General features: G+C 42.6%; 1 protein-coding gene across 1 annotated transcript in view; it reads right to left on the bottom strand.

Annotated features, from left to right (window-relative positions):
* Window positions 1–584: 584 nt before the first annotated feature.
* The window catches only part of syt15 (synaptotagmin XV), a 46541-nt gene continuing 29590 nt past the window's right edge, over window positions 585–17535 (bottom strand). Inside the window, exons 8-11 of the mRNA XM_067972339.1 lie at window positions 16037–16207; window positions 6185–6305; window positions 1910–2092; window positions 585–810 (exon numbers count right to left, since the gene is read on the bottom strand). Coding sequence (XP_067828440.1) covers window positions 674–810; window positions 1910–2092; window positions 6185–6305; window positions 16037–16207 — 612 coding nt within the window. The 3' untranslated portion in view covers window positions 585–673. The remainder of the gene's footprint in view (window positions 811–1909; window positions 2093–6184; window positions 6306–16036; window positions 16208–17535) is intronic.

Below are 17535 nucleotides of genomic sequence, written 5' to 3'. Positions count from 1 at the left end.
TATTACAAGTTCTAAGCGGTGTATAACAGATACAGTGTTACAGTCTACAGTATTACAAGTTCTAAGCGGTGTATAACAGATACAGTGTTACAGACTACAATATCACAAGTTCTACGCAGTGTGTAATGTATAGTAGGTTATAAAGTAATTTATGGTTGCCTGTGGTTAGTAAATAATATTCAATATCCTGAAGGTACTGGCTACCTTTGTTGATAAGCTGTATATTAGGAAAAGTTATCTGCAGCATAGCACTAGGGAGCTCCGTACTTGTGCACATAGATTCACCAATAGTAGAATAAAACACTGAGTGGACATGATCAGAAAGCTGCTGTATAGGATTTTGTGACACGGACAGATTGTAGCAACAGGTGATCAGCCCAAGCTGTCAAAACTGAACCACAAAGATTTTTATAATGCAGACTCCGGCTGAGGAGTCAGTTGTTTTTCTTTTAAATGGAAACAAATCCCAATCCAGAAATGATTACCAGGCTGTGCAGGGCATGGTGCTATCTCTCTGCCCATTCACATTCCCATTACTTTTCAAAGGGACAATGCTGGCTGATTCTACAAACAGCTCCTGTGATATCTATGGTTTATGTAATTGCAAGTTTACTATGTATTGATTAAAAATAAATCCTTCGATACCAGAGACATCAACACTCTCCAACAGCTGCTACATGCCCTTGCTGAGTGCATGCCACTGCGTTACAAGCTCTTTTGGTTTGTTAATTATTTTGTTCCAGTGTTTCAGCTGTTTACCACGTGCGTACATGAATGGGCCCAGCACAACTCGCCCCAAAAGCTGGCTTCCTGTGGGGGGAAAAGAAAACATTTCAATGGGAGCACGATCACTGCACGGACTGCAGCGTTCAGGGTGAAGACCCACCACGACCTTCACAGGGCAACTAGAGATGGGCAATCGATAGAAAGAGCTTGCATTTATATAGATCCTTTCACAACCATTTTTGGATGTCCAAAAATGCATTACAGCCAATGAAATACTTTGAAGTGTGGTGACTGTTGTAATGTAGGAAATGTGGCAGCCAATTTGTGCACAGCAAGGTCCCACAAACAGCAATTAAATAGATGACTGCATAATTTGTTTTAGAGATGTTGGTTGAGGGATAAATATTGACCAGAACACCAGGGAAAACTCCCCTGCTCGTCTTTGAATAATGCCATTGGATCTTTTATGCCCACCTGAAAGGCAGACAGGGCCTTGGTTTAACGTCTCATCTGAAAGACGGCACCTGCGACAGAGCAGCACTCCTTCAGTACTATACTGAAGAATCAGCCTAGATTAGTGTGCTCAAGTCATCATTGACGCCCTGCTTGGGGAGTGTGGATTAGATCGGGCATTGCTGTGATGTTCTCTGTGGTCAAATAGTCCGCCCACTCTCGGTGTCTCGGTTAACACATGAAGAATGGCCACTCGGGTCGTGTACCGGGGTAACGGACACCTGTGGAACTGTAAGGAACCAGGTGATTCAAGAGAGAAGGGAGAAAAGCTTTCATTCATTTGGAGAATGTTGATTGACAGTAATGATGATGAAAGTACCATTCCTACTATAATGGTACTGCCCCACTGTAAGTCAGTAACAAGGGGTCATCCATTTAAAACTGTCACTGAGAGAATGAGAAGAGCAGTTAGGAGAAATTTCTTTACAGAGAGAGTTGTTGAACTTGGAATGCTTTGAGACTGAGACTAGTAGAGTTAGAGGCCATTGCACCTTTTAAGGGAAAAATGGATGAATATTTGAAGCGAAGAAAGATACGGGGCAGTGGGATTAATTTTGGATTGATATGGCTAAGAGTTGTGTGTTGTAAACGGCTTTCCTGCTAAGTGTGCGGCACCGGTAAAGCAGACAGGGTGCTTTAGATTTAGAAATCTTTAGGAAGTGAAACAAACCCACCCTGTTCTCCCATGTGGTGGTGCACTGACGGCGCAAACTTGCTGCATCCAGCTCGGACTGGTCAACTTTAACGTGAAATATCTCATTGAAAACTGGGTGCGAAGTCTGCGGAACAACTGTTGTTTTTTTACTCATTAGAAATCTGTTGTGGTTCATCAACGAGACTTTAACGTAAGCATCTGCGTAGTGTAAAGGGAAAAAAGAAGGTTAGGTTTGTTTAGGACACATTTCGTAGAGTATTGTAAGGGACAGGATAGACATCTGATAGCAAGTTCAGTAACAGGAACTGGCCAGAAGTATTATCTTAAATTTAACTGATTGGCCTTTCTAATTGTACATCAATACTGTGTTTTAAACATATCGCACATCAAATGGTTTTGATTGCACTTGGTGTTAATTAAACCTGACCTTTCGACCTTTGACTTTGAAAGTAAAATGAAAGTTAATTTTCTTTATAATCGTCCTATGAGTTAATGTTAAGATGAAAACAAATGTCCCCTCCTCCCCGCACCCCCACCCCCGTCCAACCCTCAGGTGAGCAAAACATTAAACCAAGTGATGATATCCGGCAGTGAGATAATTACGTAGAATGTCAAATTTCATTCCTTTCAAGAGGAATGAAAAGTTAACGGTTCTCATTGAAAACATTGGCTCTTAAAGGGTAGCATCAGGCTTGGCTTAAAGGGTTGCTAATGAGCACTGCTTCCCCCAGTAGAAACTGTGGGAAGGAGGCAAGATGTGGTTCTGTTTTCAGTGTTATCCGTAGTATAGTTTGATTAGTTTATCAATTACCTCTCCCCTTTCTATCTTAAATGTCTTTATATCTCTTTTGATCTATTCTTCTAATGTCATGCCCACCATGTTAGTCTCCCTGGTAAATACTGACACAAAGTAATTATTTAATATTTCCGCCATTTCGCTGTCATTACCTGTGAATTTATCGTGTGTATCCCTTAGTGGCCCTATCCCTATCCTGATTTTTCTTTTGTATTTTACATGTTTGTAGAATAATTTACTATTTCTTTTTATATTCCTTGATAGTTTCAATTTCATAGTTTCTCTTTGCCTTCCTAATTGTTTTTTTGACTTCTTTCCTAACCTTTTCATATTCTCTCATGTCATTCTCTCCTTTTTTGTCTATGTACTTAGTGTAGGCCTTTTTCTTTAGTTTCAATTTTGCCCTTATGTCTTTATTCATCCATGGTGTGTCATTATTGGCTAGTTTGTTCTTGCTTCTAGTGGGATATATTTCTCCTGGACTCTATTGATTACCGTTTTATATGTTTCCCACTGCTGTTCTATTTCTTTGATTGTCAGTAAATTTTTCCAGTTTATTTTCCCTAGTTCCATTTTCATCCCCATAAAATCAGCTTTTTTTCAATTTATTAGTTTGTCTTACTTATGTTCTTCTCAATCTTTATCTTAAATCTTATTATGTTGTGATCGCTATTGCCTGGATGTTCCCCTACACTTACTTCTCTTATCTGTTCTGGTTCATTTCCCATTACTAGATCCAGCCCTCTCTCATTGGGCTTTCTACATACTGGGTAAGAAAGGAAGCCTGCACACATTATAAATACTCCATTCCCTGTACCCCTTTACCTACCTCTTCATGCCAGTTTATTTGTGGCTAGTTAAAATCTCCCATGATTATTAATCTATGTCCTTTACTCATTTCACATATTTGCTTACATATTTCTTCCTCCACCTCCTTTCCACGATTAGATTAGTATACCCCTATTAGCGTGATCGATCCCTAGTCTTTTATTTCAATCCATATCGATTCTGTTTCTATCCTTCTGTAAGTTATGTCCCTTTTTTTCCTACTGCCATTGTGTTATCTCTAATTAGTACAGCTACTCCACCTCCCTTTCTTCCTTCCCTATCCTTTCTGATTATGTTATAACCTCCAATATTTAGTTGCTAATACTGTTCTTTATGTAGCCATGTTTCAGTTATTCCCACTACACCTGGCTCCTCGTTAAGGATTATTGCCTCCAGTTGCCCCGTTTTATTTTAGATGCTGTTTACATTGCTGTACAGACAGTGTAATTTGTCCTTAATAGTTGATCCTTTTACTTTATTTTTAACAGTCCTTTTATACTTTTGTTTTATAACTGTATTTTGTTCCTTGACCATTTGTTATCTTTATTCCTTATCCTGGTCTGACCTTTACACTCATTTCCTGTTTATTTTATCCTTAAGCTTTTGTTATTGCTACCAGTTCCCACTCCCATGTTGTTAGTTTAAAGCCTTATCTACCGCCCAATTTATCCTTTCCGCTGGACACTGGTCCCATTCTGGTTCAGGTGGAGCCTGTCCCATGAAATGGAGCCCCTCCTTCCCACACCACTCTGTCAGCAACGCATTCTCCTTTCTGATCTGCCTATCCCTTTGCCAATTAGCAAGTGGCTCGGGTAGTAATCCTGAGATTACCATCCGGGAGGTCCTGCTTTTTAAATTTAGTTCCTAGATTCTAATATTCCCTTTGCAGGACCTCCTCTTTGTGTCATTGGTGCCAACATGGACCATGACAACTGGATCCTTGCCCTCCCTTTCTAAATTCCTCTCCAGTTTCTCCAAGATGTCCTCTATCCTTGAACCAGGTAGGCTACACACCCACCTGGACTCTCGATCGTGACTGCAAAGGACGCTATCTATCCCCCTGATTATGGAATCCCCTATGACTACAACCCTTCTATTCTGACCCTCCCTCTCTTGGACTGCCTCATGCTCTACAGTGCCATGGTTAGCACTCTGGGCATCCTCCCAGGTATCAAGTACCTCGTACCTGTTGGCTAGGAGCAGTGTCTGCGGGACCTCCTTCTCTATCTCCCCCTCCCTAATTTGTCGCAGTGTCTCTAACTTGCACTCCAGCTCAATGACTGAGCCAGAGTGTCTCAAGCCAGATGTGGCAAACTGGGAAAGTCTCGCAGTCCACAAACTCCCACATATTACAGTCCCAACACACAGCCTGTACTGCCATTTCTAGTTTTTATTTATTTATCTATCAATCAATAGTTTATTTCTAAGACAAATAGAATCACTTGAGATCTAGATTATATTTAGTAAATGGATTTAGCTTGATTTAGAAATAATTAGTAACTACTTCGTCTTCTTTTACTTTATGTTTTTTTTATTATTTAAAGTTGATAGATATAGTCCCTTGGTTTATATCACTTAGCACCTCCTTCCCCCTCTGCACCTAATACCCCCACACTTCAACCAACACCTAAAAACAAATATAAAAGCAAAATACTGCGGATAAAAACAGAAAATGCTGGAAATACTCAGCAGGTCAGGCAGCATCTGTGGAGAGAGAAACAGGGTTAACGTTTCAGGTCGATAACTTTTCGTCAGAACTTAAACTGATAGATACGGACTAAACTTGCCAAAAAAAGTTAAGTCAAGTTATTTCAAGTTTAAGTATCCCTTTAACGGCGTAGTAAATCTTAATTACTGCCAAGCAACCCTTCTGGCACTGAAAATTAACTTTTACAATTGTGGAGTCTCATTCCTTCAGATTTTAATTATTGTTGGACATTAAAGAACAATGTAAATTAAAAAAATGTTTTTACTTTTTCTTTCTGTCTCTTTTATCTCTGTCTCTTAATTCAATCTTTCTTACCCTCTCTTTATTTCACTTTCTGTAGCTGATTTGACTTTGAATTCACTATTCTAACTTATACTTCCTGGTTCTGACTGCTGTTATTAACAATGCTTCAATCTGATTGTGCATCTCCTTAACCAAACACTTGCCCTGTTCACACAGGTCCCAAATGCCCTGTAGAGGACACCTTGCTTTCTGGCTCTCTAATATCCAGGAACTTGCCGTGGAAAAGCTTATAGGAAGTCAATAGGCAAGTGCAAGTCTAACGAGCTGCTGCCCACAGCAAAATCCAGCCCATGATTCTGGATATAAATTAAGGTTATAAAAGGTACCAAATTAATTTGGTAAACACCTTAGGCTAAATCTTTTGAGCCTCTGCTCCTGGGATGGTCTCGCTGGATGGGACTGCAGATCGGAGAATTAGCTGCGGAGGTCAGCACCTCTGGGGTTTCACAGCACTCCTGATTTCCTAGTTATTAAATGGGTGGTCAGAAGATTAGAGTGCCACCAAAGTCATACACTGCCCTCACGTTCAGTCCCTGATTTACAAACCACCGATTGAGACTCTACACTGATAGAGGAGTTCTCACAAAATTTACCCTTTCCTAGTGGGGAATCAGGCCAGTGGTTGTGAGTACACTGACTGCGGTGCGATACTTACTCAGAAGACCTCTCTCTTCCTGGAATTTTAAACCTTTAGCTCTCAAAACCAACACTGTCAGTTGACCCAGATCGCCATTGTAACTAAGGGAGAAATTAATGTCTCCATACTCGGAGGGGACCTGCAAAAATAGGAGGTGAGATTGAAGAAATGTAGTCAGATATTTTTTCCCCCAATCCTGCATTTGTTGATTTAGCAGCAAGTAAAAGTTATTTTATTTACTCTGTCTAGACCCTTCAAAATCAAATAAAGAAAAACTATTCCCACTGGCAGATGGGTCGCGAACCAGAGGACACAGGTTTAAAGGAGATTGGCAAAAGAACCAAAGGCAACATGAGGAAAAACCTTCTTACACAGCGAGTGCTTAGGATCTGGAAAGCACTGCCTGTAAGGGTGGTAGAAGCAAGGTCAATTGAGGCTTTCAAGAAGGAATTAGATAGGTACCTGAAGGAGAAAAATTTGTAGGGCTATGGGAAAGAGCGGGGGAGTGGGACTAGCTGGATTGCTCTTGCAGAGAGCCAGCGCAGGCTCAATGGGCCAAATGGCCTCCTTCTATGCCATAACCATTCTATGAAAAGTATTTACCAATCAGTGTGAACCACACCAAGTTGGGCGAAGGACCTGGGGGATGCGCAAGGGGCCAGAGTTGGAGGAACGCAGGGCTCTCGGAGGGTTGGAGGAGGTTACAGAGATAGGGAGGGGTGAGACCATGAAGGGATTTGAACACTAGGATGAGAATTTTAAATTTGAGGCATTGCTGGACCGGGAGCCAGTATAGGTTAGCAAGCACAGGGGGGATGGGTTAATTGGACTTGGTGTGAGTTAGGATACGGGCAGCACAATTTTGGATGAGTTCAAGTTTATGGAGGATGAAAGATGGGAGGCTGGCCAGGAGAGCATTGGAATAGTCCTGCAGAGATCAAGATTAGGAGTGGGAGCCCTGGCTGATTTGTTTACCCTGCCTAGGCCAGGTGTGTTGAAGCCAATTGTAGCATCTCACTGCTGCCCAGCTGAGTTTGGTGAGCACAGCACAGATCAGGGACTGAACCAGGCACCTTCCTTTGTCTGTCAGAGCACCACACCACACAGTGCAGACACCCCCCACCACACAACTAGTCAGCACCTGAAGAAATCCCTTTACATCTGTACAAGTCAACAAGCAACTACCAGCTTCAAGTAAACTGACACAAGCCCCACAAAGCTGACAACTCAAGAACAGCCCTGAGTCTATGCCTGTGACATGTGAAAACAAGTGGTTATATGGGTTTGTGACTAAGGCTGTAGATGTACTCAATAATCCTTCCCTTGTGTTGGAGAAAAAAATGTAAGTAAATAAAATCCTGAATGAGGAAATCTAAATGTTGAAGGCCCACATTTCTAGGGAAGATCGGGAATATGCTCCCCTGAAAGATATTGGGGGGAAAATTGAGCACCCATTGTATTTTTACATTAAAAATGATGAATTCTGATTAACTTTAAACATATCTATACTTCAAAATTGATTGATTTTTAATCTTAAAATATAGATACATTTGGATTTTCAACAGACCTACCACTTTCTCAAAAGTATCTTCACCAGTCACTCTCCCACATACAGCTGCCCATCCCAGTTCACAGAAACACTATATGGCTTCCAACTCCTCACTCTTTCACAGAGACTCTCTAACCCATATAATTCCCCACTCAATTCTCCACTCTTTCACACAGGCTCTCTACCCCGTCCAACTCCTCACCCAATTCTCCACTCTTTCACAGAGTCTATAATCTGTCCAATTCCCCACTCAATTCTCCACTCTTTCACAGAGGCTCTCTATCCCATCCAAAACAGCATAGGGGTTAAGGGTAGCTACTCAGATGAGCAAAAGGTGGGAAATGGTGTTCCACAGGAATTGGTACTAGGACCACTGTTGTTCACAATTTAGATTAACGATTTGGACTCGAGAATCGGAAGTACAATTTCAAAATTTGCAGATGACACCAAATTAGGGGTTGTAGTTAATACAAAGGAAGAATCCATCAAAATGCAAGAAGACATTAATAAACTTGCAGAATGAGCGTGTAATTGGGAAATGAATTTCAATATAGACAAGTGTGAGGTGGTGCATTTTGGTAGGAAGAATAAGGAGGCCACATACTTGGAAAATAAGAGTCTAAATGGGATAGAGGAGCAAAGGGATCTAGCGGTACAGATACACAAATCACTAAAAGTAGTGACACATGTTAATATGACCATAAAAAAGGTAAATCAAGCACTGGGGTTCATTTCTAGGGGACAGAATTGAAAAGCAGAGAAGTATGTTAAACTTGTTTAGATACTTGGTTAGACCACACTTGGAGTACTGAGCACAGTTCTGGTCTCCATACTGTAAAAAAGATATAGAGGCATTGGTGAGAATGCAAAAAAGATTCACAAGGATGATACCAGAACTGAGAGGATATACTCATCTGGAAAGGCTAAACAGGCTGGGGCTCTTTTCTCTAGAAAAAAGAAAGCTGATGGGTGACCTGATAGAGGTCTTTAAAATTATGAAAGTGTTTGGTACAGTAAATGTAGAGAAAATGTGGGGGAGTTCAAAATTAGAGGTCATAAATATAAGACAGTCATTAATAAATCCAATAGGGATTCAGGAGCTACTTCTTTACCCAAATAATGGTAAGAATGTGGAACACGCTACCATGCAGCAGTTGAGGCGAAAAGCATAGATGCATTTAAGGGGAAGCTAGATAAGCACACAAGGGAGAAAAGAATAGAAGAGCATGCTGATAGGGTTAGATGAATAGGGAGGGAGGAGGCTCGTGTGGAGCATAACGCTAGCATAGACCAGTTCGGGCGAATAGCCTTTTTCTGTGCTGCAAATTCGTTGTAACTCCCCACCAAATTCTGCACCCTTTCACATACTCCCTAACCCATCCAACAGAGACTCCCTAACCCATCCAACAGAGACTCCCTAACTCATCCAACAGAGACTCCCTAACCCATCCAACAGAGACTCCCTAACCCATCCAACAGAGACTCCCTCACCCATCCAACAGAGACTCCCTAACCCATCCAACAGAGACTCCCTAACCCATCCAACAGAGACTCCCTAACCCATCCAACAGAGACTCTCTAACCCATCCAACAGAGACTCCCTAACCCATCCAACAGAGACTCTCTAACCCATCCAACAGAGACTCTCTAACCCATCCAACTCCCCATTTTTCACAGAGACTCTTTGACCCACCCAGCTCCCCATCCTTTCAGGGAGACATTTTCTTCTCTTCCAACTCTCCCAGTTCATGTTGACACTCTTTTCCCTCTCCTCCCTCAATTCATAAGACCATATGAGACCATAAGAGATAGGAGCAGGAGTAGGTCATTCGGCCCCTCGAGCCTGTTCCACCATTCAATGAGATCATGGCTGATCTGATTTTTACTTCAAATCCACTTTCCCACCTTTTCCCCATATCCTTCGACTCCCTTGCTGATCAAAAATTTGTCTAACTCAGCCTTGAATGTATTCAATGACTCTGCCTCCACAGCTTTTTGGGGCAAAGAATTCCAAAGATTCACAACCCTCTGGGAGAAGAAATTCCTCCTCATTTCCATCTTAAATGTGCAACCCCTTATTCTGAGACTATGCCCCCTAGTTTGAGATTCCCCCACGAGGGGTAACATCCTCTCAGCATCTACCCTATCGAGTCCCCTCAGAATCTTGTATGTTTCAATAAGATCTCCTCTCATTCTTCGAAACTCCAATGAGTATAGACCCAACCTGTTCAGTCTTTCCTCATAAGGCAAGCCTTCCATACCTAGAATCAACCTAGTGAACCTTCTCTGAACTGCCTCCAATGCAAGTATGTCCTTTCTTAAATAAGGGCACCAGAACTGTACGCAGTACTCCAGGTGTGGTCTCACCAGCACCTTGTACAGTTGTAGCATGACTTCCCTGCTTTTATACTCCATCCCCCTAGAAATAAAGGCCAATATTCTGTTTGCCTTCCAGATTACCTGCTGCACCTGTATGTTGACTTTTTGTGTTTCATGTAAGAGGACACCCAGATCCCTCTGTACCGCAGCATTTTGTAGTATTTCTCCATTCAAATAATATTTTGCTTTTTTATTTTTCCTCCCAAAGTGGATGACTTCACATTTTCCCACATTATATTCCATCTGCCAATTTTTTGCCCATTCGCTTAACCCGTCAATATCCCTTTGCAGACACTTTGTGTCCTCCTCGCAACTTGCTTTTCCAACTATCTTTGTATCATCAGCAAATTTGGCCACAAGACACTCTGTTCCTTCATCCAAGTCATTGATATATATTGTAAATAGTTGAGGCCCCAGCACTGAGCCCTGCGGCACCCCACTAGTTACAGATTGCCATTTTGAAAATGGCCCTTTTATCCCGACTCTTTGTTTTCTGTTAGTTAGCCAATCCTCTATCCTTGCCAGTATATTACCCCCAAACACCATGAGCTCTTATCTTGTGCAGTAATCTTTTATGTGGCACCTTATCAAATGCCTTTAGGAAATCCAAATATACTGCATCCTTTGGTTCCCCTTTATCCACCCTGCCCGTTACTTCCTCAAAGAACTCTAATGAATTTGTCAGACACGATTTCCCCTTCATAAAACCATGTTGACTCTCCTTGATTGTATTATGAGTCTCCAAATTCCTGCTACTGCTTCCTTAATAATGATTCTAGCATTTTCCCAATGACAGATGTTAGGCTAACTAGTCTATAGTTACCTGCTTTCTGTCTCACTCCCTTCTTGAATAGGGGTGTTACGTTTGTGGTTTTCCAATCCGCTGGGACCTTTCCAGAATCTAGTGAATTCTGGAAGATTACAACCAATGCATCCACTATCTCTGTAACCACTTCCTTTTAAGACCCTTGGATGCAAGCCATCAGATCCAGGGGACTTGTCAGCCTTTAGACCCATTAGTTTACCTAGTATTTTTTCTCTAGTGATCGTGATTGTTTTTGGTTCCTCCCTCCCCTTTGCCCTTGATTTTCTATTATTATTGGTATGTTATTCGTGTCTTCTACTGTGAAGACAGATACAAAATATCTGTTCAATTCCTCTGCCATTTCCTTGTTTTCCATTATTATTTCCCCATCCTCTAAGGGACCAATGTTTACTTTAGCTACCCTCTTCCTTTTTATATACTTGTAGAAGCTTTTACTGTCAGTTTTTATATTTCTTGCTAGTTTACTCTCATAATTTATTTTCTCCCTCTTTATTATTCTTTTAGTCATCCTTTGCTGGTTTTTAAAGTTTTCCCAATCTTCGGGTTTACCAGTAATCTTTGCTATGTTGTATACTCTTTCTTTTAACCTGATACCATCCTTTACTTCCTGAGTTAGCCATGGTTGATTCACCCTTTTTGTGGAATCTTTCCTCCTCACAGGGATATATTTTTGTTGCCACTGCTTATTCACCATCATACCATCTAATCTGTTTACCCAGTCCACTTTAGCCAATTCCACCCTCATTCCTTTATAATTGCCCTTATTTACGTTTAATACTGTAGTTTCAGACCCAAGATCCTCGCTCTCAAACTGGATGTGAAATTCTATCTTGTTATGATCACTGCTTCTCAAGGGATCCTTTTCTTTGAGATCATTAATTAATCCTGTTTCGTTACCCATTACCAGATCCAAAATGGCCTGTTCCCTGGTTGGTTCCCCGACGTATTGGTCTAAGAAACAGTCCCTAATACACTCTATGAACTCCTCCTCAGGGCTATTTTTGCCAATTTGATTTGTCCAATCTATGTGAAAGTTAAAATCGACCATGATTATTGCATTACCTTTTTTATAAGCCCCCCTTATTTCCTGATTAATATTTTGCCCTACAGTGCAGCTACTGTTAGGGGGGCTGTATACTACTCCCACCAGTGATTTCTTTCCCTTGCTATTTCTTACCTCCACCCAAATTGATTCGACATCTTGATGATCTCAGCCAAGATCATTTCTCACTATTATACCAATTTCATCCTTTATTAACAGAGCTACCTCACCACCTTTACCTTTTTTCCTTTCCTTCCGAAATGTTAAATAACCCTGAATATTTAGCTCCCAACCTTGGTCACCTTGCAACCACGTCTTTGTAATGGCCACGAGATCATACCCATTTGTTTCTATTTGTGCCGTCAATTCATCTATCTCATTACCAATGCTGCGCGCATTCAGATAAAGAACCTTTAATTTTGTCTTTTTACCATTCTTTCCTACCCTGGCCCCATTTGCTAGTGCACTCTTATGTTTGTACGCTCTGTCCCTTCCTGACACACTCTGTTTATCATTACCCCCATCACTTTCCCGTACTACTTCCTTGTCTTTTCTCTTTATCAATCTAAACTTCGCCCCACCTGAGCCCTCCCCTCCCCCCCCCCCCCTCTATTTAGTTTAAAGCCATTCAACATGACATTCTTTTCCTGCACAACCAAGTTCAGTCTGATACTCTTCTTCTCACCCCCAAGCACTGCTCCCGGCTTCTTTCCACAAATTCCTGCTGCTACTTGAAGTGACTCCAGCAGCTGTTTATTGTAGGTGGGAAATCTTACAGTAAGCAACCACTGAAATCACTATGAATAGCAGCAGGACTCATTCCCCCCAGCCCCACTCCTGGCAGTTCAGTGTCCATGCTTGGGAGATTGCCCTTGGTCTGCTCTGTGAAAAATTCATATATTTGCCATCTCTTGGCCACTTAATATCCTTTGGGACCTTTCAAACGCCCACAATCTCCTTTTTCACAACAACAACGACTTGCATTTATATAGCGCCTTTAACTTAGTAAAAGTTCACAGGAGCGTTATCAGACAAAGTTTGACACTGAGCCACTTAAAAAGATATTAGGATAGGTGACCAAAAGCTTGGTCAAAGAGGTAGGTTTTAAGGAGCATCTTAAAAGGAGAGAGAGGAGGAGAGGTTTAAGGAAGGATTTCCAGAGCTTGGGGCCTGGACAGCTGAAGGCACGGCCGCCAATGGTGTGGCAAAGGAAATTGGGGGGTGCACAAGAGGCCAGAATTGGAGGAGCGCAGAGATCTCAAAGGGTTGAAGGACTGGAGGAGGTTACAGAGTTAAGGAGGGGCGAGGCCATGGAGGGATTTGAACAAAAGAATTAGAATTTTAAATTTGAGGCATTGCCAGACCAGGAGCCAATGTAGGTCAGCGAGCACAGGGGTGATGGGTGAACAGGACTTGGTGCGAGTTAGCATACGGGCAGCAGAGTTTTGGATGACCTACTTGTTGCGACTATATTTATAGAAATGCCTGACATTACCTTTAATATTCCCTACTATCCCATCCTCAGTTTCTATTTTAGCTCTTCAGTTCTCAACCTCCTTTCCCTTGTTTTTATATTCATTCACCATTCTACCCATAGCTTCATACGTTAGGTTCTATCTCTTTTTTTGCCCTTATCCCACATATTACTTCCATTATTGCCCACATTGCTCTTTTCCCTGTTACCCTCTTTCTCTAGCGGTCTGTATCTGTTCTGTACTCTTGACTATTTCTAAGTATGATCTAGTTCTCCTCCCTGCATTTTCCCCTCTAACAGTGCTGTCCTGCTCACTTTCCTTCACTCACTCCTCATAATCTACCTTTCTAAATTCGAATCCTCATCGTTTTTTCAAGCTGGCAGTCCTCAAGTAACTCTCCTGGTAACTGTCCACTTGCCTCTAACCTCAAAACCTATTGTGGTCACTGTTGCCGAGTCTCCGATTCTGACCTGCTCCACCATCTCCTAGTTGGTATTTAATATCAGGTTCATCAGCGGCCCTGCTCACAAAGGTACCTTGACCAATTGTAGCAATCCAATATTGTCCGGAAGCACATTTTCAAAGCTGTTGCACATTTTATAGATTTTGAATCTATCCCTGGTATTTTGAAGTCATCATCTCTTCCTGTACACACATCCCTCATTTGATGGGAAAACCCTTGGTGCAATCCATCCTCGACAACAACTTGCATTTATATAGCACCTTTAACATAGTAAAACGCCCCAAGGTGCTTCACAGGAGTGATTATCAAACAAAATTTGACACCGGGCCATATAAGGAGATAACAGGACAGGTGACCAAAAGCTTCATCAAAGAGGTAGGTTTTAAGGAGCGTCTTAAAGGAGGAGAGAGAGGTGAAGGGGTTTTGGGAGGGAATTCCAGAGCTTAGGACCTAAGCAGCTGAAGGCACAGCCGCCAATGGTGGGGCAATTAAAATCGGGGACGCGCAAGAGGCAAGAATTGGAGGAGCGCAGAGATCTCAGAGGGTTGTAGGGCTGGAGGAGGTTACAGAGATAGGGAGGGGCGAGGCCATAGAGGGATTTGAAAACAAGGATCAGCCAGTGTAGGTCAGCGAGCACAGGGGTGATGGGTGAATAGGACTTGGTGTGAGTTAGGATATGGGCAGCAGAGTTTTGGATGAGCTCAAGTTTATGGAGTGTGGAAGATGGGAGGCCATCCAGGACAGCATTGGAATAATCCAGTCTAGAGGTAACAAAGGATGATTGAGGGTTTCAGTGGCAGATGAGCTGAGGCAGGGGCAGAGACAGGCGATGCTATAGAGGCGGAAGTAGGCAGTCTTGGTGATGGAGCGGATATGTGGTCAGAAGCTCATCTCAGGGTCAAATAGGATGCCAAGGTTGCGAAGGGTCTGGTTTCAGCCTCAGACAGTGGCCAGGGAGAGGGATGAAATCAGTGGCCAGGGAACGGAGTTTGCGGCGGGGACTGAAGACAATGGTTTCGGTCTTCCCAATATTTAGTTGGAGGAAATTTCTACTCATCCAATATTGGATGTCAGACAAGCAGCGTGACAAATCAGAGACAATGGAGGGGTCGAGAGAGGTGGTGGTGAGGTAGAGCTGGGTGTCGTCAGTGTACATGTGGAACCTGACATTTTGCTTTTGGATGATGTCGCCGAGGGGCAGCCTGTAGGTGAGAAATAGGAGGGGGCCAAAGGGGACTCCAGAGGTAATGGTGCAGGAGCGGGAAGAGAAGCCATTGCAGGTATTTCTCTGGCTACGACTGGATAGATAAGAATGGAACCAGGCGAGGGCAATCCCACCCAGCTGGACGACAAGGAGAGGCGCTAGAGGAGGATGGTGTGGTCAACTGTGACAAAGGCTGCAGACAGGTCAAGAAGGATGAGGAGGGATAGTTTACCATGGTCACAATCTCAGAAGGTGTCATTTGTGACTTTGATAAGGGCCGTTTCAGTGCTGTGGCAGGGGCGGAAACCTGTTGGTCCATAGCAGACACCCACAATCAGTTTCCTTCCCTTCATTACCTTCATCCTTGCCCATAGAGGTCCCACCTTATCCAAATCCAGCTCCCGTAGGTCCACCTCTACGATAATCAAGTTCTCTTTCACATTAACCATATGCGAACCAGATCAAAAAACAATTAGATTGAAGACACCATTTAAATGTTTTTAATACGACAAATAAGTAGTCATATCTTAAAAATTAATTCTTGGGTTGTGGTGTCACTGGCAAGACCAGCATTTATTGCCCATCCCTAGTTGCCCTGAGAAGGCGGTGGTGAGCCTCCTTCTTCAACCATAGTGGTTTTATACAACTGAGGGGCTAAGTTAAGAGTCAACCACATTGTTGTGGGATTGGAATTACATATAGGCCAGACTGGGTAAGAACAGCAGGTTTCCTTCCCTAAAGGGCATTAGTGAACCAGTTGTGTTTTTACAACAATCCAACAGCTTCATGGTCACTTTTACTGGTACCAGTTTATTAATTTCTGGCTTTTTTTAAACTGAATTCAAATTGGGATTTGAACTCACATTCTACCAGATTATTAGTCCTGGCCTCTGCATTACAAGTCCAGTAGCATAACCACTACACTGTATTACCTCGAGATCTCCTGTTTCCAGATCCTTCCACATCGCCAGCTTGCCATCTTCACTTAGTACATTGCTGTTGAGTGGGAGAATGACCTGTCCAATGAGCTGATGCTTTTTCTGTTTATCAATATCATACACAAGTACCTTCAGAGTCCTCTGACTTAGAGTTTCGTTTGAAACCTGTAGGAAGATGAGCAAGAAGTCCCTAGCAATACTATGACATACATTAATCATTCAAATCATCAGATATATTTGAGGTTATAGATACTATTGAGGTTCAGTCCAGAAGACCTGTAAAAAAGAGATCCAGACACACACTGCAAGATTAAATAAAATAAGGGACTTTACTGCATGACTGTTAATACAGAAACTCACCACCAGTTAGTCTGGGCACTCCCCTATGACTTTATAGAGTTTGGGCAAGGACTTTCCTTTATTCACGAGTATCTCACAATCAGCTGTACCTGGATCCATTATGTCATCACTTTCTGTCAGACAGTTACATTCAGGAAGCCCTCGGGTGTAGTTATGAAAATAAAATAATAGTAAAAACCCCAAGAAGGGCAACGAGGACGGTCCCGGGTCTCAAATCGTGCTTCAGGCGATGTCTGACTCGTCCACACCTCTGAAAAGATTGGCAAAATAGTGAGGGTTCCTGCACAATACTGTCCTTGCTAGAAGGATTAGAATGTAACTCAGTGACAATCAGCAGACACCAAAATAAGAGCCGGAACATCAACATTCAGCCCCTGGAGAAGGGGCTGCTGGCAGAATGGGAGCAGCAACTAATGGACTGTGGCATCTGCCTTGTGCTGGCTGCAATCATTGAATCATAGAAAATTTACGGCACAGAAGGAGGCCAATCGGCCCATCGTGTCCGTGCCAGCCGAAAATGAGGTACCCAGCCTAATCCCACTTTCCAGCACTTGGTCCATAGCCTTGTAGGTGACGGCACTTCAGTTGCATATCCAGGTAAATGAATTGAGGGTTTCTGCCTCTACCACCCTTTCAGACAGCGAGTTCCAGACCCCCACCACCGTCTGGGTGAAAAAAATTTTCTTCATCTCCCTCTAATCTATCTACCAATTACTTTAAATCTATACCCCCTGGTCACTGACCCCTCTGCTAAGGGAAATAGGTCCTGGCATCCAAAGTCTCAAAAAAAATGTTCCAGTGACACTTGTTCTGGGCTGGGTGTTCACACAGGAACTGCCTTCGACTGGGAGGGCGACCAGCAACGTAAGCAAAAATGCAGGAACCTGCACAGTGATGTACATTAATAGTTTGAGAACCAAAAACAGGGACATTAGTGGAAAACAAAATGGCAAAAATTCCTAGATTCAATTCCTGTGCTACTTTAGCTGATCACAACCAGTGAACTAAGTGCTCCAGGCAAGGGAGGGAAAATGAGCCAGAGATCCTGTTCCTGATCACTGCCCGGTGACACCCTGCTAACAGGTTCACATTTGTGGATGTCAGGTGAAAACTGGATACGGTTCAGCTGTGAT

The sequence above is a fragment of the Heptranchias perlo genome, chromosome 36 (genome assembly GCF_035084215.1).
Source record: "Heptranchias perlo isolate sHepPer1 chromosome 36, sHepPer1.hap1, whole genome shotgun sequence".
Classification (NCBI taxonomy): Eukaryota; Metazoa; Chordata; class Chondrichthyes; order Hexanchiformes; family Hexanchidae; genus Heptranchias; species Heptranchias perlo.
Note: the sequence above shows the minus strand (reverse complement) of the source record. Positions and strands in the feature narration are given on the sequence as shown.